General features: G+C 38.6%; 3 protein-coding genes and 1 long non-coding RNA gene across 4 annotated transcripts in view; 2 read left to right on the top strand and 2 right to left on the bottom strand.

The window, feature by feature from the left end:
• Positions 1–4,579: 4,579 nt before the first annotated feature.
• Positions 4,580–5,621, bottom strand: LOC120414084 (COP9 signalosome complex subunit 8). Its single transcript, XM_039575106.2, has 3 exons — positions 5,435–5,621; positions 5,276–5,346; positions 4,580–5,215 (listed from the first exon to the last, which is right to left on the bottom strand). The coding sequence occupies exons 1-3, from the start codon at positions 5,489–5,491 to the stop codon at positions 4,780–4,782; spliced, it is 564 nt and encodes a 187-aa protein (XP_039431040.1). The 5' UTR covers positions 5,492–5,621; the 3' UTR covers positions 4,580–4,779.
• Positions 5,622–10,197: 4,576 nt separating this feature from the next.
• The window catches only part of LOC120414062 (MPN domain-containing protein CG4751), a 37,920-nt gene continuing 21,457 nt past the window's right edge, over positions 10,198–26,660 (top strand). Inside the window, exons 1-2 of the mRNA XM_039575083.2 lie at positions 10,198–10,520; positions 10,590–10,697. Coding sequence (XP_039431017.1) covers positions 10,446–10,520; positions 10,590–10,697 — 183 coding nt within the window. The 5' untranslated portion in view covers positions 10,198–10,445. The remainder of the gene's footprint in view (positions 10,521–10,589; positions 10,698–26,660) is intronic.
• Positions 15,311–16,303, top strand: LOC120414063 (uncharacterized). Its single transcript, XR_005605023.2, has 2 exons — positions 15,311–15,746; positions 15,805–16,303. It is a non-coding gene; the product is annotated as an uncharacterized LOC120414063 (long non-coding RNA).
• LOC128092942 (uncharacterized) lies at positions 17,904–23,495 on the bottom strand. Its single transcript, XM_052708150.1, has 2 exons — positions 22,547–23,495; positions 17,904–22,488 (listed from the first exon to the last, which is right to left on the bottom strand). The coding sequence occupies exons 1-2, from the start codon at positions 23,396–23,398 to the stop codon at positions 21,811–21,813; spliced, it is 1,530 nt and encodes a 509-aa protein (XP_052564110.1). The 5' UTR covers positions 23,399–23,495; the 3' UTR covers positions 17,904–21,810.

Genomic DNA, 26,660 nt, shown 5'->3' with positions numbered 1-26,660 from the left:
TTCGTTTTAAGGCTCATTTTATCAAAATGCTATTTTTCCTAGATCGGTAGTGTCCCTACCTTGCACTTGCACGTTGTATAAAGTATGATTTATGTTTTGGTTATTTTTGTAGAGAGCTTTTAAAAAATCTTGTTTAGGTGGGGCAAGTGTACGATATGGATTTTTAGTATGGAAAAAAATACGAATTGCTGAAGCAACATAATTTATTGTGAAAAAAAATACACAAAAGTTCTTAAAAACTGATAAACAATTGTTTAAAAAATTGCCCATACACGATATAATAATATTATGAAAATTTACTATTTATCATCTAAGTATTTTTTTTTTTTTTGGTAAAAACGGTCAAATTTTTAGTAAAATATTATTTTTTTATCTAAAAATGAAAGAAACGTTTCAAATACATCCTAATCTCACAGACAAACAGACGTGACTCTCCATACAAATTATTTTTGAAATCCATCGTCCTTCATCAAACCACCAAATTACGGCGACGCCAGCGCTGCCTGGTGAGCTGATGCCGAAGCGCAGCCCAAACATACCCATACAAACCCATTACTGTCATGTGTCATGTCAGTGTATGCGTGAGACAATCAAGCCTTAACGATTGTAAACATCAACAGCTGATTGAAATAATTTTGTTGTAGCTGATCGTCAGTACTCAATGAAAACAATACAAATTAACACCGGCGGCCGAAGATGACGGTGTGTCGGTTCCGTTCCCAATGGCAGAACTTCATGAGCCAATCATGCGGCAGCACAAGCAACGACGCACCTCAACCGCAACGACAGAGACCAAACTACTGGTACTCCCCGTTGCTTCCAAGTTCTGTCGAACATTCCTTCTCCACCGAAACCTCGAAACCAAGATATAAGAGGTTATGAAAATATCAGTAGTGGCCTCCAAAATAGAAAAAAAAATCAATTCAAATCTACCGGAATTGATCCCCTTGATGGAAGTTTGGGAACATACGCGGGAAACGTGTCCACGGCGCAGTTAAGTTGCGTCAAACAACAACAACAAAAAGTGGCGAATGAGATGGAAAAAAGTCGCAAAGATTCCAAAAAACGCTGCCGCAAAATCTTACATCGAAACAGAACAACTGTCGATGAAGATTGGCAGTGGCACTCACGATCGACGCAACATCGCCAAAAGGCCAATAGGACGACCAGCTGCAGCAATCCACGAAGGATAAGCAGGTTGCTCCGAAGGGACGCCGCATCAGCAGCCTCGACATCGGCAGGCCTACCGGGTTAATAGTGAGGCAAAAGGTATGTCCTCGCTAGTCAGTCGCTCATCTGACCCTGGCCGAGACTGCCCCAATCTTGTCCCGCAAAGAATGGATTGTGGATAGGCCCTCAAAACCAAAGCTAAAAACTCGATTCGCCACCTACATTCGAGTAGGAGAACTTTGGTGCAAGGTTAAGTTTACGTTTTTGCGCGATAAGTGCAAAGGGGAGTGAAAACTATTTTAAGGTTTTTTAAAAGAAAATTGATCTTTTGGAATAAAATAAAGTAAACAGGAGGTAAGAAATAAAAAGTTCTATCGACTGACTTTTTGATTTTTTTGCTAAGTTGCCTTTTTCAATGAAAATTTTGAGATCCGGATTGAAAACGCGAGAATGAGGTTAGATTGCTAATTTTGCAAATCATTCCAATTACCATTTTTCAAGCAGAGCTTTGCTTTTATGGTAGATGTGACTTTAAAAAATATTTGTCCACTTGAATAATCTACATTCTCAATTGATTAGTTAGATTTTGGTTGATTAAAACATTCCCTTATTTTGAATCAGATAATGAACAGGTTAAATCGGCCATCACAAAAATATTTTCGTTTATATCAATTAAGCTATTTATTTCTTACCTGAAAATGGCATAATTTGCTATTAATGTCGATTTTATGATGAAATAAAACAATTTCAAATTTCAAATCAATTTACTCGCTGTAGGTTATAATGAAAACATCACCCCAAGTTTCAGCGCCCCCTAGTGGGGGGTAATTTTGACGTTTGATTGCCTATAGAATTCCTATTTTTATTGTTTTCATTTGCTGCCACGTGCTCCACGCTCAACTTTACAACAAAAAAACACATCACACACACTGAGGTAAGACGGACGAGCTGTGACGACCGCAGCGCCATCAGCGCCGGGTGAGTGGATGCCGAAGCTAAATTGCATTTGAAATAACCGTTTTTGGATCGGTCATTGAAGGACGATGGTTCCGCACTAGAGTGTCCCGTCTGTTTGTCTGTGCTAATCTGATGTATCTAAGTGATAATAGTTCAATTGTTAGTAAATTAGCATGTTTTTTCATGCATTGTTCCTCTTGCCCCTATGGGTTGTTCGTCTTGCCCCACTAGTTGAGTAGAACGTACGAAAAATCAAAGATCTTAAAATCATTTTTTTACATTAAAAAAGAGATTTTTTTAAAAACTTGTTCTATCTAAGTCTCAGTCAAGACCTGGAATAAGATGATTCTAAAAAATCCAACAGATTTTTTAACGTTTTAAATGGGTTATAACGAGCATTTCCTTAGCTTATTACACTTGCCCCACTTTCCCCTACATCTTTTTTTTTTCTTTACACGGAGCTCACACACACAACCAAATGATTGGTGTGATAGGACGTGTGTGTTCCGTGTAAAAAGAAACAGTTCGTCACTTTTTAGTTTGACTTTGTGAAACCAACGGGGTTCCAAACTAAAAAAAAGTATTAAACGAAAAAGTGACCAACTACTGGGGGCTGAGAGTACGCTTACCAATTAAAAAAAACATTGAAATTATAAGAATTGGTAAGCTTTCGGTTAGTTTTCAAAGACTATTTCTGGATCAACATTTGAAAAGGGCGCATAAGCATTTTGACAGCTAGAACTATTTTGCAAATTCCGAAACAACAGGTAACTATTTAACAAAACTCGCTACGTTAGATGGTAGCTGGGAAGGCCAGCTATTGTTTAACACATCGAGTTTTGTGAAAAAGTTACCTGTTGGCTCGGAATTTGCAAAAAAGTTCTAAATGTCAAAATGCTTATCCGCCCTTTTCTCGTGTTGCTCCAGATTTTTTTATGTTTCTACTCTAAATCAAAATAATGAGTGAGTAAAGTTTTTGTTTTTACGAATGTTGTCAATAGTTAGTTTTTTTTTAATTTATGTATATATTTTTTCGAGGGTTTTGACTTCTTATAGAGATTTTTCTTTGTTTGATTTCATGCTTTGATAAACAATGCATAGGGGAGAGTGGGGAGACTTGATCCCCGGGGACACTTGATCCCAAGCCTGTATCTCGTCAGCATGTGGGTAAAACAATTAGCTTTGTTTTAGAAAGTTGTGCGAAATTGACTAAAACTCATTGTAGAAAACAAAGAAAAAAAATAAAAAATTTTTAGATTGAGTTACACACATTTTTCTAAAAAGTGCTGCAAAAAACTTCCAAGAGATCTTTTTTCTTTGTTTTGATAAGTATAGAAAACACTCAAAAATTATTCAAAAAATATGTTTTATACATGAATTGTTTGATAAACATATCAACTCCAAAACCCTTACGCATTTGATGTTAAATTTATCGTCATACTATTTTTACAATCAATTGTTAAAAAAAGTGCGTTTAGGGAGACTTGATCCCTGCATTTTTACAGTCACCGGAATCAGCCTCAAGATTAAATAATTGGGCTGGGTTTTCGTACATAGTTTCCTTTAGTATAGTTGTACATAACTTACTGCAGTTTGAACTTTTTTTCAAAAGTTTTGTAAACAAAAATTACCAGCTTTTGTAAACATGCTCAATTGTGGTCTAAAAAAGAAAATTTTAAGTTTTTAAATATTTTACATGCTAAACTTGTTATATTTTGAACACAAACGTACAGGTTTAATGTGAAATTGCATTAACTTATAGAAAATTAAAAGTTTGGATGAATAAGAAACATTTTGCTCAAGATTTCTTCAAAATGTTGAAAGCGGGATCAAGTTACCCCCAACATTTTGAAAATGCCGGTTTAAAATATTTTTTCAAAACGCTTGGCATGATTCGAAGAGTTTATCTGATAAAATACCCTTATCAGCCAAACATAGTTGAATGTTTAAGCTTTCAATTCATGCAAAAAGTTCATAGTTTTGTGAGAAATTGACAGAGTTATGTGCGATACAAAAAAAGGGGATCAAGTCTCCCCACTCTCCCCTATTATTTGAGTTTCTGGGAAAATCGGATAAAGTCGAGAATTTGAAAATGGGATTTGAGTGACCACCCTGACAAAAATTCAACAAAATTAAAAATAAATAAGAATGTGCATGTGATTGTGGGTCTCGTGGCGCAGGGGTAGCGGCTTCGGCTGCCGATCCCGATGATGCTATGAGACGCGGGTTCGATTCCCGCCTTATCCACTGAGCTTCTATCGGATGGTGAAGTAAAACGTCGGTTCCGGTTTCTCCTGTCTCGTCAGAGGCGCTGGAGCAGAAATCCCACGTTAGAGGAAGGCCATGCCCCGGGGGGCGTAGTGCCAATAGTTTCGTTTTTTTTTTTCGAATGTGCATACATCGCTAATGTATTAGCGATGTGCATACACCGCTAATACAAAAAAAATCGGCATCGATTTTGCGTTCATTTCAAACAATATTTTATTTCAAACCGAGTAATTTACAGGAATAAAAAAGGAGACTTCTTACGCTTAGGTAGTTTTTATACGATCGATTGTTCGAAGAAACGCTTCCGCCACAGCTGCTGCAGCAAAACCGGACCGGAAAAGTGTGAGAAAAATAAACCGAAAATCACTCCGCCATCGAAACCGCTTAATTCTCCAAGAACGAAACAAAATCGGTCAACTTCTGCAGCTGGTCTTCGGAGCTCACCACGATCGGTTTATCCGCGGCAGGATGTTTCGGCATGATCAGTCGCGGCTGCGCCCCTGGCATAATTTCCCAGTTGAGCGTTCGGCACATCTCGTCGATCATGTCCGGCGTTTGGTTGGTCATTTCGGCAAACACGTTCTCGAAGATCGAGCTGTACGCCCGGCCAATCAGGTTGACCGTTTCCGCCTGGATCTTCTCCTTCAGCTCGAACATCAGCTCCGACACGTGCTTGGACCAGTCGTGGTTGATTACTTTGTAGAAACCGGCCGTGTCGTTGTTCCACAGGCACTGGTAAACTTTGTACATCTGTTCCAGCTCGGCGTGGCCGTTTTTCGCACTCTGGGGAATCCGCTTCCACAGGAACCGGGCGTTGCAGCTGCGAACAAAAGAAATGAAGTCAACTGTCCTCAATGAGACCCATCCCGAAGCAACTTACAGATCATTTTGGTAGAGATAGGCCGCAAACAGTTCCGAGTACAGTTGAATCGAGACAATCCCGTTCGGCGCCTGGTTCCGGAAGGAAGAACAAAGGACGAGTGATGTAATGAAAAAACAGAGCCTCGCTATTAATAACCCAAAAACACCGCAAACTTACCTCAAGTTCCTGCTTCTCGAGCAGAGCGGTCAACTGTCGAATCTTTTCCGAAAACATGTCGCTGGTGCTAGTGTTATTTGCTAAACTATTATTCACTAAACTTGGAAATTCGCAAAAGTGCGACAATCCAGCGACCAGCAGCACCTCTTCCTGGTTTGTTTACGTTTGGGTTCGGATCGCGACGCGGTGTTGATGCAATTTTTTGACACTTCTCGAGAGGGAACGAGCGGAAAAGAAACGCGGCGGCTGAGTTTTTACACTGAAACACCGCCCAAGTAACCATCTAGCACTAAAAAAAATCATAAATGAGCTGCTAAACAGCATTCACCAGCTAATCAGTCACAAAACAGCTACGGTGATTGCAAATTAGCTGTAAAACAACTGCTCTAATAATAGCTGGAATAGAGCTGATTTGATGCTGCTACTAGCAACACTGCAACCAAATATTTCATCAAACTGGCAACACTACATTGTGCCGCCCAAGTAACCAATCAGCACTAAATAAAGTCACTGTTCAGCACTAACAGCGCATTTAAAGCTGCGGATAAAAGCTAAAATGTTTTGACATCTGCACCAAAAGCGCTTTTACAGCAGATTTGCAGCTGGTTTTGGACTTTATATTTCTGTTTTACAGCTGGGCCCCTACTGTTGTTGTTCCACCCCTGCAAAATGTCAAAAAAAATTGAGAGGCAAAAATGTTGTGGTCTCTTTCCATCTCTCTCCCCTGCTTCTCTCAATTCTATTTTTGGGTTGTTTGCTACTTTGCCGACTCAGCTGACTGAGAGGGGAAGTTGAATTATTTGCTTGAACTCGCGGTGGTGCCGATGTGATGCTGGATGTTGATGATGTTCGATGAATCCTGAGACCTTGTCCTCACGGCCAAATGAGGTATGGAAGTCCAGGTCTGTTTTCAGAGCTACATAAGCATGCTGCAGTTTTGTTGTTATGTTAAATGCACAAATCCTATGTAAAAGGAGCATATTCCAATCGACCATGCCACTAGGAACTTTCTCTATATTTTTCAAAACAACTTTTTTGCGGATTCATGATGAATTTATTATGATTTGAAAGCAATCATTCTACAGGCTCTTTTAACATACTAAACCGTTTAATTTCATATTATTCACCGCACCGATCAGCCGTGTGTTGGAAGTTCCTCGGAAAATGTTGGGCGTTCGAAGCCGGTTGTTGCTTTCACGCAATGAAATCTCCGCATAAATTTGCCATTTTTCCTCCGTAACCGTAATTTCATGTCAGCTGGTGGAGGTTACTGCAAAGGTCGTAGAAGTTTTTTTATCATCAAGAAACTAAAATAATGAAATTAAACTTACCAACATAATAAAACGTCTTCAACAGCTGCGTAAACTAAATCTTCTAAGCTGACTGAATTTTCTCCCCGCTCGGTTTGTTTTGGTTTAATGGATGAGAGAGCAAAGAATATTTTTGAATCTGCTTGTTGGTAATCTCTCTCTTTCGCTCTTACACGGCACAATGTAGTGTTGCCAGTTTGATGAAATATTTGGTTGCAGTGTTGCTAGTAGCAGCATCAAATCAGCTCTATTCCAGCTATTATTAGAGCAGTTGTTTTACAGCTAATTTGCAATCACCGTAGCTGTTTTGTGACTGATTAGCTGGTGAATGCTGTTTAGCAGCTCATTTATGATTTTTTTTAGTGCTAGATGGTTACTTGGGCGTGTAAGAGCGAAAGAGAGAGATTACCAACAAGCAGATTCAAAAATATTCTTTGCTCTCTCATCCATTAAACCAAAACAAACCGAGCGGGGAGAAAATTCAGTCAGCTTAGAAGATTTAGTTTACGCAGCTGTTGAAGACGTTTTATTATGTTGGTAAGTTTAATTTCATTATTTTAGTTTCTTGATGATAAAAAAACTTCTACGACCTTTGCAGTAACCTCCACCAGCTGACATGAAATTACGGTTACGGAGGAAAAATGGCAAATTTATGCGGAGATTTCATTGCGTGAAAGCAACAACCGGCTTCGAACGCCCAACATTTTCCGAGGAACTTCCAACACACGGCTGATCGGTGCGGTGAATAATATGAAATTAAACGGTTTAGTATGTTAAAAGAGCCTGTAGAATGATTGCTTTCAAATCATAATAAATTCATCATGAATCCGCAAAAAAGTTGTTTTGAAAAATATAGAGAAAGTTCCTAGTGGCATGGTCGATTGGAATATGCTCCTTTTACATAGGATTTGTGCATTTAACATAACAACAAAACTGCAGCATGCTTATGTAGCTCTGAAAACAGACCTGGACTTCCATACCTCATTTGGCCGTGAGGACAAGGTCTCAGGATTCATCGAACATCATCAACATCCAGCATCACATCGGCACCACCGCGAGTTCAAGCAAATAATTCAACTTCCCCTCTCAGTCAGCTGAGTCGGCAAAGTAGCAAACAACCCAAAAATAGAATTGAGAGAAGCAGGGGAGAGAGATGGAAAGAGACCACAATATTTTTGCCTCTCAATTTTTTTTGACATTTTGCAGGGGTGGAACAACAACAGTAGGGGCCCAGCTGTAAAACAGAAATATAAAGTCCAAAACCAGCTGCAAATCTGCTGTAAAAGCGCTTTTGGTGCAGATGTCAAAACATTTTAGCTTTTATCCGCAGCTTTAAATGCGCTGTTAGTGCTGAACAGTGACTTTATTTAGTGCTGATTGGTTACTTGGGCGGTGGCGGTGGTTTGACACCAGCTGGTCTAGACCAGCAATGAACGACAAGCACAAAGTAATTGGATTTTCTATGGGAGAGATTCATTTTGTTTTAATTCAAAACAGTTTTTTTTTATTTGCTTTATTTTTAAATATTTGAATTTCTGAATTTGATAGAGACTTTGCAGCAAAGCCTTGATTGGTGTAGTGCTTGCTTTTTCTAGAGTGTATTTCTTATAGAAGAACTGTCATTTTTACCACTTTATTTGGAGCTCCATTGAATTGAATTGATAAAGAAACTTTTATGGCAACAATAAACATCTTTTAATATTAAAAATGTGCTGGTTTTATTCTAATTTTTAAATAGTTTTCTTTTAATAGAAAAAGAGTTTTTTGTATTTAACGCTTCTGCTTCAGGTTGGCCAACTTCGAGTCAAAGGTACGGTACACAGACATTTGCCACCGGTCACGTCCGAAGACCCCAGGCTGAGCCGGTTCTGGAAGGCGGGCGCTCAATCACTTTGCATCTTCTGGTTCCTCTTCTTGTCCAGCCTTGAAAAGATCCGTCACCGGAACTGGCAGTGTCAATGCGACCTTCGTGGTCATCTGCATCGGTGGCTCCGTTCATAACCGGCGTCGTAAACTTCATCGTCCTTTTTTTTATTCTTTCTTCGATGAAGTTTCGTTCAAGCCTCGGTTCAAGCCGTTAGAAGACCGCACTTCGCTTGCCAAAACTGCCGCCGGCTGTCGAAACCAGCGTTGTCTTATTTTCCGATCCCTCATAGAAGTTAACAGTTAGAACCTGGGTGCTGAAAAGACAGAATGCGTAACGTGATTTTCGAAAGCTCCCCACTGCTCCCCACTAATACAACAGCACTACAGCTGTAAACATAAACAAAGTAGAAGGCTATGTTCAAGCTCAAGCGTGACATATTTTTTGCTGCTGAAGTGAATTGTTTTGAAACATTTTGGATCTGTTGATGTTGATGTTTTCGATGAAAAATTAAGTGCATCCCACTTTTTTCTTCTTATACTAAACGATGGGCGGTCAAAAGAGGCCTTTTTTGTTTTCCACGTGATGAAAAATTGTGTCAAAAGTGGGTGGAATTTCGTGAATCAGAAAAGCAACCGAATGGAAGTTCCGAGATTATGTATCTTTGATGTGCAGTGATAATATCGGAATAAGATTATCCAATATTATTTGGCAAGTACCATTCATAGTTATTGATAATTCGCCGCTAACATTTCAAAAAGCGTCATAAACATAGGTTTTGCATGAGACATAGCGATTTTGAAATGTTAGCAACGAATCATGCCAATCTCGATTTCAACCCTCTTCTTAAGATGTTTTGACTTCGAATACCTTAACAGCTCGACGCCATCGACTTTTTTTATTCCTGACAAAATAAATTATAGATCGATAACAATACTTGCCACTTCTTGGTATTATTTTGCGAACAGTAAATTGGTTCCACTTTGACAGTTCTAAATTGAGGCCGCTTTGCGGACAACTATTCTGCACCCATGTTAGAACTTTTAAATCAAATGAGATTTTTTTTAAAAATTTATTGGTAAAATTTTTATTTCTGAAACAAAAAAAAACTTGTAATCTACTGAAATTTTACCTTTTTCAAAAAGAATACGTCGTCAAAGTTACTTTTGTCATAACAGTAAGTAATATTTTTTGTGAGTTCCATCAAACACTCTATAGATTAATTTTTGAGTGAAATGAAATGCAGGGCCAGGGTGAATTTAAATGTTATGTGCAATAACTTACTCAGATCTTTCTCATTTTTTACAGAGATTGCCTGCCAGAAAATTAAACAGACTTGACCTCAGATTTGACAGACATACAACCTCGCATACAACCGTTGATCTGTGATATCTCCGATTTTGGGCAATTTGTGTAACATTTTACCAAAGATATTTTACTCATATCTGTGTTTTCTCAATTTTGTGTGCATTAGCCGCTTCTTGCCGTTCCACTTTCCGTTACGTTCCACGGCGGCTGACATTCGCTCGTTCCATTTTCCATCCTGTTCGCACTTCATTCATAAATCCACCCCCAGCACACGCACACACGCGCAAAACCGCGACCAAACAAGCCAAGAAGAAGACAACGGCGGCGGCGGCTGTCATTAAAAATTTTCATTCTTCAAAAAAAAGTGCAAATCCGCGGTCGTGCATTTTCCGGGTGAAATTTATCGGTGAAAACGGTTCCGCCGCGGGCTGAAACTATCGCACCCGGTGGCATTAGTGCGCGGGCAAGTGAATTGGGGTAAAACTGGTCCGTTCCGGGTGCGGCTTGGGGCCGAAAATCGCGTCGAAAGATGTCAACAAAAGCAAGCGAAGAGGAGCCGCAGCACCACGACGAAAGTGACATCGCGGACGAGTTTATTGATGATGTTTGTGATGATGATGGCGGCGGCTTCTGGGATGTTGGTTTGGCTGATTTGTTGAATTTTGCATTTCAGGATGGCGACAAGGCCGGATACTTCCCGGGGAAGACGATCACGCTGCAGATGCTGCTCGGTGCGAACGTGCTGCAGCCGGGAAAGGGCGCGATGAGCATTGAGTATTTGGTAAGTTTTGGTTTTTTTTTTTGGACCGGTATTACGCCCCCGCATTAGGATAATGTTTGGCACTTAGAAGCAACCCAGTTCAGATAGATACAAGTAAAACTATAAGTCGAGCCAAACATTTCATTAGGGCACAAAACCAAAACGTAAACATTCGGGATTATTCCACTATTCCATTCATTAGTACACTCCCTACATGCCCTCCAAGAATCAGATTGATAACAAACAATTTCCTATTGAAAAAATCAAAAACTCAAAAGGGCACATAACCATGTTCACTGCAAACCAAAAAAAAATGTTAAAATGTGCCCTTTTATTTTTCGTTTGGTTCTCGTACTTGAGGAACTTTTTGTGTTATAAAGTGAACTTTTCATACATTCTTAACACTAATTCACATCAAAAAAAAAAAAATTATTTACTTTTCACCAAGGATTTCTGCAGAGAAAAACTTCGTAAAAAAACAATATTTAAAAAGGTCCCGCGGCTGCTGTTCAGTACACTTTTGAAGAATTTTTATGTTTCACATACCTTATCTACACTATTCAATCACAAAACTTCACCAAGTGTGTGTGTGTGTGGTCCAATCCAATACCCGCTAACCGGTAGCGAAATTATGGGAAAGTATAATTTATATCAGACTGTGTACATGCCGAATGCTGATACAGCTTATCTCAGTCCCGGGTGTTAGGTGGTGATAGCCCTCGCGCTGCTTCCAACGACCCATTTCAGAATGACAGAGCTCCTTGCGGTCCAATTCCGAGGTCGCTGGGCATTGTTTGGCCCCGCCTAAACATAGAAGCTAGCATCTGAAGGAAACTCGATCTATATTTAGACTTCTAATCCCCTCAGGCAAATCAGGGATCAGCGCGTATTTAATAATATGAGAAGAAGAAATAACATGTTTCAACACTACGGATCAATTCACTGCTAGAGTGTAAACCTTCTGATGGCTGACTGCTTAGCGTCCCAGACCACCACCAATCCAAAGGTGTGAGTTCGAATCCCACCTGATTCATTTTAGTTTTTATTCATATTCAAATTCCTGATTCCAAAGTTCAAAGGTACCGACCGGGATTTGATCCCTGAACCTTCTGCTTGGGAGACAGAAGCCGTAACCATTAAGCCACGGAGCCGGTTGAATGGGACGTGGTTCTCTGAATGGATTTTTGCGAGATGAGAGCAGAGGACAACAATCATCTCAACGTTTCCACTTTACCCGGGCTAACGACCGGCAGTTCCAGTTCACGATGATTTCCCTTCATATGTTAAAAACCACTTATGATTTTGGAACATATTCCGTTTGTCAACGTTTCCTGTCATCACTGGCGGGAAAAATCTACGTGGAATCAGCTGTGCAGACCTCATGTGTGACAGGAATGCAGGTTGAGCGACTCCCACGGGCATTCAATCACAAAACTTCACCAATAATCAAAATTTCTACTGAATTCCTCATTATTTCTTACTAAACAAAAGGGCCCGTAAACATCATTCAAAACAACAATCCGGTGACAGCGCTTTAGTGCCCTTTCAGCTCTCTTCGAAATTGCATTTAGAAAGGGCCTATTATGAACAACAGTTGGAAAGTTAAAAGGGCCCAATAACGATTTTTTTTAATTATTATGAGTTTTATTGCGAAAATCAACAAAAATTAAGAAGCATTTAAGCAGAGTTGAGGATAATGATGTGTTTTATCGTATCATCAGTAAAAATACCATCAGTCAAGCTTCTTTTTTAAATAGGAATTGAAACAAGTTGTCCACTTTTTGCAAGCGATTTTCTAGAATCGCGGTTTTTGGTTTTGTGCCCTAATGAAATGTTTGGCTTGAAGTGTTCCGAACAATAGTTAGTGCCAAATGCGATTAATTGTTGCTGATACTGTTACAGGCCAATCGAATAGTAATCTAAAAAAGTAATCTGTAATGACGGAGTTAATTGAAAGCCTAATTTATATTTGCTTTTAAAATCTGCTGTCTTGAGACAAAAACTTTGAGGCAGTATTTGTAGATTTTGCTCGGTTTGTTCTAGAGGTCGTATCCAGGTGCTCCGATTTGGATGAAACTTTCAGCGTTTGTTTGTCTATACATGAGATGAACTCATGCCAAATATGAGCCTTCTACGACAAAGGGAAGTGGGATAAAACGGGCATTGAAGTTTGAGGTCCAAAAAACGTGAAAAATCGACGCCAACATTTCAAAATGCATCATGTACAAACCATGTGTTTTGAGAAAAACGCATTTTAATGTTGAGCATCCATTTTCAATTCCCATTTTAATATAAAAGCAAAATAAGATGTTCTAATGATAACAAACGATGAAAAACGTTGCTTTTATTGATACTTGATCATCCAAATTCAATAAAACATTATTTCCGTAATTTTATTTGAGAAAAACAAACATAACTTCTTTTGAAATCACCAACGTCTATATCACCCTGCTGTCATTGAGGGGGACGCTTTGTTATGATTCGTTTTTCTTCGCCGAATGTACATGGCGCTTTGTTCATATTGCTTTTTTTTCGTCACGAGGTTAATGTAGTCTTTTGTTGCAGGCCAAGGGTGAATGATACTGATGATAGGGGAACTATACCCTTTCTCAGCCTATTTCTATTATCGGCCTATCAGCACTTTGATCATGAATTACAGCTTTCATGAAGTATTTTTGACTGTTCCAAAGTAATAAATAGCTCAAATAAAAGTGAGGAAGCAACTCTCCATTGTTGATACATCTGAAAATGATGATTTAATAGTGGAAAATGGCAAAAGTGATGAGAATTGGTCGAACGGCTTAGAGTGATTAAAATGGGTATATTTCCCCTACCTCTTCAGTTGACGCTCAGGCGAGGAACATCCTGGAAGGAGCGTCACTGACTACGTCCGTAGTCCTGTTAGATCATCTGAATTATCTTGATCAGAACAGTATAGCTCTGGTTCCTTGCAAGTGTCCTATTTTCTTACCTCCACGTTGGCTTGGTTTTCATGATGACCTAGCTGGTGGCCTGTGGAAACGGATCTAAAACCTTTGACCAGCGAGGGTCAGAGTCGAGACGGCTAGAAGAAAGGGGCGCGTCAATGTGGGAAAGGGAAGTTATTTCTGATTGTAGACGGTATTGTTTTGATTCGCAGTATGTTGAGTCAACTGCTGTGGATGTACCTGAACGTCGCAGAACGGGGTTTCTCTCCTTTCCATTTCCAGCTACCATCTATCTTCTGTTTTTATTTTGCTCTATTGATTCGTACTTCTTCACTAATTCTTCTGTTTACCATTTGGTTTTGATTTTATTAACTCTTGATTCTCGTATCTCTCAATGCTTGTCACTCTTTTTTTCCAAATAATGCTGCTTTAACAAACTGTGTGTTTTCTTTAAAATAAACCTTCCCCTAATGTACTAGTGATACCAAGTCTAATTATCATTTGCCTATTCTTTGTTGATTTACTTCTTTATTTATTTATTTGAATAATTTTTTATCTTGCCCATCATAACAATAATCTAAGCTTGTTTGTTATCTCTATTTATTAACTATTGCCTATTTCTACATCTACTACATCAAGCTTATTCTTTTTATTTTTTAACATACAATTATGATTCTCTTACTATTGCTTCTTTATAAAGTATATTCTCCTTTACTGTCTATTGTTTTCTAACAAGTGAGGTTCGAGCCCTTACTCAATTAATGGAATGATTGAAGGGTTAACACAAATACTACTATTGTACTTTTGGTAAACTTTTGAATAACATGCTTAGGTCCAAAAAATTGTAACAAAACACCGCGACATAAGAAATATCAACAGATAAACACGACTCAACACTAGGAAAGATTTCAGGAGAAAACAATACACAGTAAAATAACAACTAGTTTTTGAATTCAAACTAAAAATAAAACAGTTTTTGCACTATAGATGGTTAGGCGCTTATACTTACATCAAACCCTACGTAATGTACCACCCCCGGCCGAGTTAAAATGCGTAACCGGAAAAGAAGGTGTGCATGCCTGGCACGAACACTCAAAGCGTGTTCTAGCGTGCTGCTCGTACTGACTCAGAGCAAGGGTGAGATGTAGGTGTAAAGGCAGTGCGTGTTCGTCGGGAACCTGGTGCATAAGATCGGTCAAGGCCCGTTCATACACTGAAAATTGCGAATTGCGAATAACTTTTAGTCTTTGTAAAAAAATCACTCCGGATAATCGAATCTCGAAATTTTTATCTTTAAGAATTTTAAGAAAATAAGAATTAATAATTTAAGACTTTAAGAATTCAAAACCTTAAAAAATTATGAATTTAAGAATTCAGGAATTAACAAAAATAGAATTGAAGAATTTCAGAATGCCGCATTTTCGGAATTAAAGTATTTAAGAAGTAATAATTAAAGACTTTTAGAATTCAAGACTTTAAGAATTTATGAATTTAAGAATTCAGGAATAAAAAAAGAATTCAAGAATTTCAGATTATTGCAATTTAGGAATTAAGAAATCAAGAATTAAAAAAAATCATAACTTCAAGAACTTAGGAATTTAGGAATTAGAAAACTTAAGAATTTAGGAATTTTAGAATTCTGTGTTTTAGAATTTTAGTTTAGTTTAATTTTAGTATTTTGTTTTCGAATTTTTCAACATTTGTAGCAATTATGTTTAGTCTGTATATTTTGATGCGAAAAGTCTGTGCGAAAATTGTAAATCACCCCCCGCTACCACGCAAACGTCAAACTTTGCTTGCTTGAAAACAAAGCTTGCCTTGACTGTGCGCGCTCACTTCCGCTGAAAAAAGGGAGTCATTCGGTGGACGCCAACGTGAAGAACGGTCGTGCGGTGGACGAGGTTCCACTCGGTGATTCACGCTGACCGCGTGCGCGTGTGTTCTGTCCCGTGAAAAGTGGTCGCCCCGCCGTCAAGTCGTGCTGCTGTCGTGCGCCATCGGGTGGAAAAAAGGATTGTGCCCAGACGCACACGTTCGGCGCAAAAACTAAGCCACCGCATCCGACTCCAGTCCGAATCGACTGCGTTCCGATAACGCACACACACACATCATCGTCGGGACGGTAGAAGGCCCCCCGAACAGGGTGAGTTGGAGGCGAAAAGATCTCGTTTTGGATGTGCCATTAACGCTGCTTTGATTAGGGCCTTTTTTGTGCATACTCGAACCGCCCAGGAACTTCGAAGCCGGAATCTCATCATCTGCGTACGGTCTGCGGGAACAACAAGATGGCGGTTAAAATGCGGGCGAGAATCGCACGAGACAGCCAGGACTTCAACGCGGCCGGGATCAGGGCAAACGGCCGGGGCAGTTGTCGTGGGCAGCGGCAGCAGGGCGGTCGGTGATGGCGGAGACAAAACATCGCCGCGAGGCGGCGGACGCCGGCGCAGCGGCTGGCGATCGAAGGGGATCATGGCAAGGTCTTGCGGAGGAGGAGAAGTGAGTAGAGCGGGGAAAAGAAAAAGAAGGAAGAAGAAGAAGGAAAAAGAAAAGGGCTAGTAGCCGAAAAGGCGCGCGGAGCGCGGGAAAAGAAGAAGAGCACAGGGGAAGTTTGAAGAAGAGGGAAGGAAGAGTTGTACGAACAAACACACACACAAACACCAACACGTTCGATATGTTTGAATACACATGAAAACTAGATCACGGGTTTGCCTTTCTTTTTGAGCTCTAGAGAGCAGCTGGGATGTCATTCCGATCCCCCTTTGATTGTAACACATTTATTTCTAGGATTTTAGATTTTGGTTTTTGTTGTTCATGTTTGTAGGGGAAATATACCCTTTCTAATCAAACACATTTCTTCGTCATATGAAGAGTTTGATGCTTGATTAAAGCTCCAAAAATACTATTTAGGCTATAAACTTACCAGCAACAGCACTGCCTCAAGTAAGCACGATCACAATTTCTATTTTGCGAGACCATTTCTCATCATTTTGGTGGCACACACATCCACACGCAAGATGAGAGGTTAACTGCTTAACAAAAGTCGCCATCAATTTCTTTTTACTTGCGCTAACGATTTCAAAGCGATGAAATTGCTTCCAACTACCGGCAACATGTTCTTTTGCACATTAGTTAGTCACTCACTTGAAAAATAATCACGAAACATGTAAATAATTAGCAAGCGCCATCAAAAAAACAAACGCGCCAAGTCTTTTGACGTTTGACATTTGACTACCCATTCCAATCGAAGGCTAAAGAAAACCGAGCGAAAAGCGACGGCAAATAAAGAACAAAAGGGTGCCACCAACACCACCAGCAGCGTCTGTTGGAGTGAGCCAGTGATGCCAGGAAATTTTCTCTTTAAAAGCTACTTTTCGAGAGTGTTCGCTTAAAATTTCATCAGTTTTGGCAGCACTAAGCCAGGGTGGCCACCTCGGGAAAAAAACGGGAAAACCGGGAAAAACCCGGGAATTTATTCCACCGGGAGAAAACCGGGAAAAACTCGGGAATTCGACTGACAAACCGGGAAAATATTTTAAGTTTAGTTAAAATTCGACAAATTCCTCTTAAATGACTTCAACGTAAACTTTTCTCTATTAGAATATTATTCTAGTTATTTCAAATTAAGAATTCGAGAAAATAATGTTTGAATTTGGTTGTTTTTTACTGTTGAGTATTCCATGATATATTTCTTTGGCGAGGGGGGAGAAGCAACTACGATTACCACTACACCACCGGACCCGGTTTAAAAAACAAATTTGCAATTTTTCCGATCAAGTTCGCGGTTCAATAGAAAATTTACTCAGCGCTATGATTTTTGAAGTCTTCAATGAGTAGTGAATTCCATAAGCACAATACACAATTGATTTATTTTCAGTTTATTATGTATTTCAATATCAACTTGAGAGTTCACAGCAGCCAAGGAAGTTGTTGTCTTTTTATTCTAAAATTGTCAAACTTACGGATTTAACCCTTCAACAACATGATTCTAAAAAGAGTCAAAATCTGCTTTATTTTTTTTTGTAGATAGTAACTTTTGGGAATAAATAACCGATAGTTCCCATAATTTCGAAGATACTAAAATGTGCGTACCGAAAATCGTGGTGCAAAAAGCTTAGCTTGATGTGCGCCGTTAAAAATAACAATACAGTTCATACTCGATTATCCGAAGGCCTCGGAAAAAAATAAAAAAATAAATATTGAAATAAAAAGCCACAGTTTCAACATTTGCGTGGAAAAAGTGTTTTAAAATGCATTTTACACTAGTTCAGTTGTTTTGCAATCATAAGTTTTGAAATAATGTAAAAAAAAAATTTCCCCCCTGATTTTTCGGGCCAATTTTGAAGAAGGGAGACAAAAACTTTAAATAAAATTTGTACCAGCCTAAACTATTTTAAAATGATTTAGAATTATGAAATCCAAGATGGCGGCCAAAATGGCTGAAATGAAATATTGAAAAAATGCATTTTTAAATTTAATAGGCAATCAACCACTCAACAGTGACTAAAATTAAGTCGCTGAACCCGAATTTGATGTTAAAAGTAAGAAAAAAAAATACGAATTGTTTTTTATTGTTCAAACCTTCGGATAATCGAGACGGACTGTTTACAAATTTTACTGTAAAACATTTGGTGGAATTTCAAAAATCTGTTTTCAGTAGTATTTTATAAGATGATTTTTGGCTTTCTAAGTCAAACAAATTATTAAGGACAAATTGCTATGAAACTTTGTACTTGTGTTTTTAAATCAGATTTGAGTACTTTTGTATAATTTAAAAATGTCGGAAATATTTGGTATTTAAGATATTTTTATATAGTTATTTGGAAATCTTCCAACAGTTAAATGCCTATCAAATTGTGTTCAAATTCAAAAATTTTGAAAACATCTTTCTTTTAAAATTTATTTTAAAATTGTAACTCAAATTTTAAATAAAATTTTCAGATATTTTAAAATTATAATATTTTCAGAGTTCAACTGCATAATAGTCATTTCAATACAAACAGTCACTTTTTATTTTTATTCAAACACAAAAATTTAGTTTTTGTTGGGTTATATTTAATTCTCATCTGAAAGTTCCGTTAAAAAAGAGGAGATCGAAGTAGGTTGCGTGGCAGGTCGGACGCAAATTTTTCTGCTCGTGTCATTTTTTTGAAGTTTTTCGGGTTTTTTTATCTGTTTGAGTAAAAACATAGTTATTCGGACGGTTTGTGAATGTTGCGGAACCCGGTGCGCGCCCGTTGGAAGAAAAGAAAAGTACTTCGTCTGCGCCGGATGGGGATTTTCTAAGTTCGCGTTTGGAGCAACTTTCTGCCGGATGCCGATAGCCATCAAGTTCTGGTCCAAGATCGTCTCGACCCTTGAGGAGGCCCAGTAGAAGCTGACCAACGTGTACAAGCGCTTGGAGCTGTCTGACAGGAACATCTCGGAGGGACTGCGTGAAAAATACTGCGGACGGAGAATCGGAGCAACTCAAGATTGAAGCTTTTCAATGTTTTTCCATTGTCATCAAAATTGAAGAGATGAAAATTTTCTGAAGACTCCGTTGTTTGGTGAGACCTTTCCTTTTTAATACAGGCAACTCTTTCATTCATTCTGACATATTTACAAATCATTGAAGACATACCACGCCAATCTTATTATATACGCGGTAGGGTGTTCCCTCGGTCGTTCGCTGTGAGTTGTGGATTGCCTGCTTCTCTAATGAAGGTTCGACTGGGGGGGCATGCTTATTAATTTCTCGTCGCTCCATACCCTCAGTGACGTGATGGGAGCAAGGGCGTCTATGCGAAGTGTCCCTACACCCGCTACAAATTTCCGGCGCTTGGGGAGGGAAGTGGGAAACCATTTTGATCTACGCGCCGGTATTTGTAGTATTAAAATTCGTGCAAAAAAACTTATGCACGTGGGTGTACAGATTATGGAGTAAAAGATGATCGAATTGTTCACCTAGCGCTCACATGTGTTTCGGGACCAAGTTGCCTGCGGGTATGGGGATCATACATACATACATACATACATCTGAAAGTTCCGTTAAAAAAAAGATTAACTGAATTTTGACTGTTTCGGTTGTGTTGTTCAGAAAATTGCAGCACGGTCAATTTATTTTTTACCATTCTGTGTTACTCCAAAATTGAAAAACATCCAAACATGTTTATTTTTTCTTTTTTTTTTTTTTCAATAAATTTGGCACGGCTCATACAAAGGATGTATCGAGAATTATGTTTATGTTTGCGCGATCTGGGAGTCGCGATGAGGGGTTGAAGTACAGGCCAACTCAGAGGGTTTTTTTTTGACAGTTACATTTTTTCTAGATCAGCAAAAAATGTTTTAAGTTACCGTTTGTTTAAATATATGGCACTTTTTCTCTGGAAGAATCGTTCTTCTTGAATTTACAAAAGCTTTTTCAAAGAAAACTGAAGAGTATTTGCATAAATGTTGTTCTTTTTGCAAATATTTTGTACCCATACTCATACCCAACATTGTAAATGCTATTTCCTGCTTTCCAGTAATAATTTATGTAATTCTTATATTTAATACAAAACGATGTTTTATTGATTTTAAGTTTAGAAAAATTGTGGAGCATGAAGATGAAAAATCACAAGCATTATGGAAATTTAGGATTTGGACTAAAAACTGTTAAAAATGGCTTCTTACTTTTTGTACTCAATTTGAAAGCTTTCTTGAGAAATAAAAATATTGTCAGTCGTCAGTCTATAAAAAACATTGTAATTTCATTTAAAACTATATGGAATAATTCCTTTTGGCCTCGGGAGAAAACCGGGAAAAAACCGGGAAATTCAAAATCCAAATCTGGTGGCCACCCTGCACTAAGCAGACCCAACAGAGCGCTGGAAGAAAAAAAAGATCTAAGCTGAAAATAGGAAAGGGGCTTGGGCCAATTCACTCGACTGATTAGAATGCATTTGAGAAACTTTTTTTTTAAATGCTTGTAAAATGAATGGTATAACTTTTAATAAAAGTGAAAATATGAAAAGAAATGTTCACAACAAGTTGCTCTACTCGTTGGTCCCTGGGCCTTGTAAAGTCAAGGGGCATGATTTGATCCTAGTGCATTTGTTAAAATTTGGATATACATTCTTTTTTATAGCCACTATGGACACCATTTCATGCTACGAGAACTCGCTTTGCCGCAGCCCCAGGGCTTAAGCGTTGACCGTTAAACTGTCTTCGTGAACCAGGTAGTTCTCCGATAGTGAAAATATCACAATTGCACAAGACACTGCTGCTTCTGTGACTTTTTCACTATCACAATGTGGGTTTTGGGTTGAGTCTTCAGGATAGTACAATTGTGTTGTTGCTTAGCATTAGCATTTAAAATAAATCTGAATCCTTTCCAAATCTATTTGAAGTTAAAGTTAGTTGCATTTTTTAAGCTAGAGTAATGCTGTCAATAAACAATAAAGGCATTCTTTTTTGTCAAAATTTCCATAGAATCTCGATTAATCAATAATGTAATGATATCGGACAAAATTCGTTGATCTGTTGAACTAACGGTTTTCGGATTATGTTTGTATCGATCATTGTTGCGAATTGAGGAACTACGGATTTTTTGACGAAAATGGTCATTTCTCTTTTTCAAATCGCGATTTCTATCCTATTTGTATATCAGTTCACAAATTTTCATTGTTTTTTTTTTTGATAGAAGTAGTACTACAACAGTTAAAGGAACGTTTATTTTTGAACATTAAGTTTAGAGGATTTTAGATTTAAATTTAGATTTTCAATCCAAAGTAGTTAGCAAATGAATATTTGGACTTAAATGAATAATTGAATAAGTTGGACTTATGAATAACACACAACTGTGCATTTATTCTAGAGTCAGATCCATACAGCGTCAGTGTTTATTTGGTCGAAGTGTACTAATTCATTGGCAGATCTGATTCTAGTTGTAATGTACGACAAGACTACTGACGGACGTGACAGGACGAGGGCCCAGTTTAGAGGTTTCAACATCAACGATGTGCGGCTGGACCACCCTCCCAAAAAAAAAAAAAAAAAAAACAAGTTGCTCTACTCGTTGGTGTACTTGGTTTTAGTAAATTTCAAGGAACACTCCAGATTATCCAGCATCATTCAAACACGACCACTTATTAGCCTTAAAATGGGTATATTTCCCTTATCAAGAAAAAACGAGTTCTAGATTTTTCAATACTGTGATAAGTTATTCCGAATTGTTTCTCTAAAAATTCTCATGCATAAATATCATACCCCAGTTTAATTCCTCTATCACAACACTCTTTCGTGACATTCGCCGACACGGCAGAATCGTCACAAGCAGCTACCTTCAATACCCTCAATTTGGGCAAACCTTTTAGTATAGTTAACATGACCGCATCGTCTACATTATCTAATGCCGTTAACCACAATTCCTCAAGCTTTGAACATTGGCCAATCCACTTAAAAAGAATGTAATTTGGAATTTTACAATGACTCATTGTCAACGACTTCAAGCTATCAAACTGTTTCCGCGGACACTTTTCACTTTCATCATTAGTTTCATCAATTTCGATGAAAAATAGTACCAACTCTTGAAGGTTTTCCAACGGTTCTACCATGTTGAAAACATCCGGCCATCGAGTTGATTTTCCGTTTTCAATTGTTAGGTATCGAATCTTTCTAGATTTTTGCAAAAACTGCCTCAATCCAGACTGCACCGTCGCAATCCTAAATATGGACAGTTCTTCGAGGAAGGGTGCTTCGTATCCGGTAAAATCCAGCGTTTGATCTGTGTAGTACGTGCCGTACAGGAAGAGAAACTTCAAACCCTTCATGTGGCGAAGAAACGTGGGAACAATCGTTCGTTCCTGCTTGCACGTCACCCAGAGTCGACGCAGCGCGGGTAGATGCGATCCGATTACGTTCAGTGTCTGAAAGTTCAATGAGTCACTTTTATTTTGCTTAGGAGTTCGTTCAGATCGGCCTTACCTCAGACGAGAGACTCAACTCTAGGATTTGAACGTACTCAATGGTGGGATTCGTTCGACAGAACTCAACCAACTGATCTGTGGAAAAGTCGCATTTTCCAAACTGAATGCGCTTCAGCTTCAGCCGTTTCAAAGTTGATATTTTCTCCAGCAGTCTTCCGGTGGGACACAGTGCGATGTATTCCAGCGAGTCCTGGGCAGCCTCCATGAACTGAATGATTCTACGTTCCATCTGTTCCTCCATCAAAATGCCATGGACGTGGAATGTTTTCAAACGGGGACCACATAGCTTAATGCAAAACTCCAGAATGCCCTCGTAGTTAACCCAACCAACCGCAAGCTTCTCCAATTTGTCCAGTCGAAAGTTGACCTCTTCAAGCTCGCAACTTTCAAACGAGCTGATACTGTTGAGTTTCAACTTTTGCAGGCTCGATGTCTGCGCCAGCATCGCACTCAACGTTGCCAGCGTTAGCTCGCAGTTGTCCAGCGTGAGCGCGACCAAGCGTTCAGCCAGGCCCGGCCACCAGCTGTCCAGCTCGGTTATCCTAATTCCTCCGATGTACACCTTCGCCGCAGGAAGAACATTTGACAGATCTACGGTTCGATTCAGCACCAAGCTGCCCTCGATCCGAATTGAGAACTTGGCGAGCAGGGCTGGACTGTTGGTCACAATGTCCAGCCAACGACGGCAGGTTCGCCGAATGGGAAGCAGTTCCGCTGCAGACAGCGGCCGGAATATCAACTCCCACAGCTCCGGTGGAAGCAGATCGGCTTGGCTTGGTTGAGCATCGTGGAGGGTTAGCTGTACAGTCGAACTAATCAATTTTGGGCTGATTTCGTCTATAGAGCTCATTGTTTACGAGCTTGAATGAAACTGAGTTGAACAGTAAATTTAGCTGCAACTGTCAAACGAGCTGAACCCAACTAATACAGCCTTAGTTACTCAAATTAAGCAAAGATAATCTCAATTGTAGTGCCAGGAATACCTAAAAGACCAGCAAAACCAGCCTCTCACACCGTTGGGGTAATTCCAACGATGAATCACATCGCAAAACAGGTTATTTCACAGACAACTATACCAAGCAGCACATCATGGGGGTAATTTTTCATCCTGCTTCGCTTGTTGTGTCGTTTAATTGCGCTCTTGGGAAGTAATTAGACGTGCATGCTAATTTTCCCGTCTACTTGTCTGTGAATAGAATGTCATAAAAGCTATAACTGTGTCTACATTAAGGCCGTCTCCACTGCTAGAAGCAAAACAAATTTGATTCCGTTCTATGAATATCGAGTTTTAATTTGCCACCTTATCAATTGTTTTTTATTTATTTGTTTATTCATGTTTTTGTTATTTTTTAAGATATGTTTTTTTTCGATTTTTTGCAATGTTTCATCTGTTATTTTAATTTGTTTTCTCCCAAGATTTGATTTTTTTTAATTTTTAATTTTTCAAATCCAAGTTTGTTGTCAACCGAAATCAATTAAAAATATCAAAATATTGGCTTGAAATCGCTGAAAAAGATGTTATACTTTAGAAAATAAATATTTTCATGAAATCATTGATTTTTTAACCATCTACTGCCAAATTTTTTTTTCGAACATTTTTATTTTTCCCATGTTTAGGAGGTCATTTTTAGCAACTTTTGTTCTACGAAAAACTTCACTTCTCTTGTTTTATGTTTTTCTTGTTTCATTTTTAGTATTTGAATTTATCTTGGTTATTTTATGTTTGTTTTTGGTAGTATTTGGCCTATTCTACCACCTCCTATCACTACATTTTGCCTATCTAATTTTTTCATGTTTTTACAGTCACTTTTTCAATTTTTTGCTTGTTTTCACATTTTTGGTTATAAAATGGCACCATTATCATTTAAATTGTAAAAAAATGCGTCTGGGACACTAGACTAATTTCTGCATACTTCTTTTGTGTGTGTGTGTGTGTGGTCCAATCCAATACCCGCTGGCCGGCAGCGAAATTATGGGAAAGTATAATTTGTATCAGTCTTGGGTTATGCTGATACAGGTTATCTCAGTCCCGGGTATTAGGTGGTGACAGCCCTCGCGCTGCTTCCAATGACCCGTTTCAGAATGACAGAGCTCCTTGCGGTCCAATTCCGAGGTCATTGGGCATTGTCTGGCCCCGCCCAAACATAGACCAAGAACCAGAAGAGTCCTCGACCTATCTTTAGACTTCCAATCCCATCGGGCAAAACAGGGATCAGCGCGTATTTAATGGTTGTTAATAAGTAGGCAGAATTTTACAGTTTCAGTTCGGATAGATCTCACCAAGTTTCTGGAATCCCGGTAGCCCTCTTTATCGGCTGCTCCTAAGCATCCGGACGTTGCCAGCTACTTATAGTCGTACGGGTCCGGACGGCCAGCTGCGTGTCCCAAATCACGGACAGCTTGATATTCCTCTTGCCGATCCGACACATATCCTGGCGAGTCTTCTGGAAAGTTTTCCTTGGCAGCCGTGGACACGATCCTGTGGTGTGTTATCTTCAACAGACGGTTATTTTGGTTCACTCTTTAACACGATACATGCACACAAAATTTCACAAAGCGAACGCATTAATTTTCACCGATTTCACAAAACAAATCTCCGCATCGAAAACATTTAATTCCACAAAACCAAATTTCCGTAATACAAAAATCACTACGATTATTAACAAAAAGCAAAGCTATGCAGTGAGTGGAGCATGTCGCACACTCTGTTATGAAATGTTTTCTTAATGTAACTTTTACACAACACAATTTATCTAACTCTTCCTCGAATTCTTCATTTCCAGGAACGAGTTGAGTTTCACCATAATTTCACTATTTCGAACTAAAATGGCTTAGCACAACTTTCTTTTCGTCGAAGAACAAAAACTCAAAATCACTAATTTCTGCATACTTCTTTTTACCTAAAATATGGGAATTTTCCTAAAATCCGTATTTTTTTATTTTCGAGATTTTTTATATGTTTTAGATGACAAAAACTCGCAACTTCATAGAGCAGTATGGTCAAAAATGTTGCCGCAGAGAAATACATTTTTGAAAAAAATGTGATTTTTGGAAAATTTCGAAATTTTATACATTACATTTTTTTCACCTCATTTCTCAAAGAAAAATTTAACTTGCAATCGTAAAGTACTTTACAGATTTTTTGATAGAGTGCCCCGTTTTCAAGATATAGGGGGAGGGGGGGCAGAATGGCCCGCCTAAGTAAAATGCGCCAAAAACCATAGAAAAACATGAAAACTTATGAATTCAGTATAGTAAGCTTATGCTTTGGGATGTTCCCTTCAATGTTGTATACTTGGTTGATGAAATTTTTTAGCTTAAAACTGTTTTTGAGCCACCTTAAAAAAAAAAGTTTTTTCGACTTTTTTTCCAGGGTGCGGGGCAGAATGGGCCACCCTGCGGGGCAGAATGGGCCACCTTAGAAAACAAGCCATTTTGTCTAATAAAACGTTGAAGGGAGATAAGAAATGACTTAAGGTACCTTTCTAACATAGTTTCCATGAAGTTAGACCACTTTAATAAAAATAGTCACTTATCAAAACAAATTTTTTGAAAATAGTGTTAATATGTTGAAAAAGGACACTATTTTTACAAATAATCATCAAAACAACTAAAAAATCAACTAATATTGCATTAAACGTGATTTGTGAAGCTACCAGGAGTGAAATAATCCATTTAATCCAAATTTCATAACTTATGATTGTTTTTATAAGGCAGGATAAGGGTGGTCCATTCTGCCCCCAAGTGGATTTTAATTTAACACTTCCACCACCAAGTCTCTAAATGATTTTAAGGTTCCGTTGTTGTTTGTATACCTTGGTAGTAGCATCTAGTAACGTTATAAGCATTGAGCAAACTTTTTCAAACATTCCAACTTTTCAGAAAGCTTATTTAAAAACCTCGAAATAAACAACATTTACGTACTTTTGTCAATAATTTACATTTTTGCTCATAATTCGAAAAATACAATGAATTCAAACGTCGTTTTCGGTATGGTGAAGTTATTTGACGTCCTTTATAAGACCCTTGCCTTACAATTGGTCTAAATCCATTCTAAAGCCCAAAACCAAGGGTGGCCCATTCTGCCCCCCTGGTCCATTCTGCCCCCCCTG

Source organism: Culex pipiens, chromosome 2 (genome assembly GCF_016801865.2).
Source record: "Culex pipiens pallens isolate TS chromosome 2, TS_CPP_V2, whole genome shotgun sequence".
NCBI classification, from domain to species: domain Eukaryota; kingdom Metazoa; phylum Arthropoda; class Insecta; order Diptera; family Culicidae; genus Culex; species Culex pipiens.
Note: the sequence above shows the minus strand (reverse complement) of the source record. Positions and strands in the feature narration are given on the sequence as shown.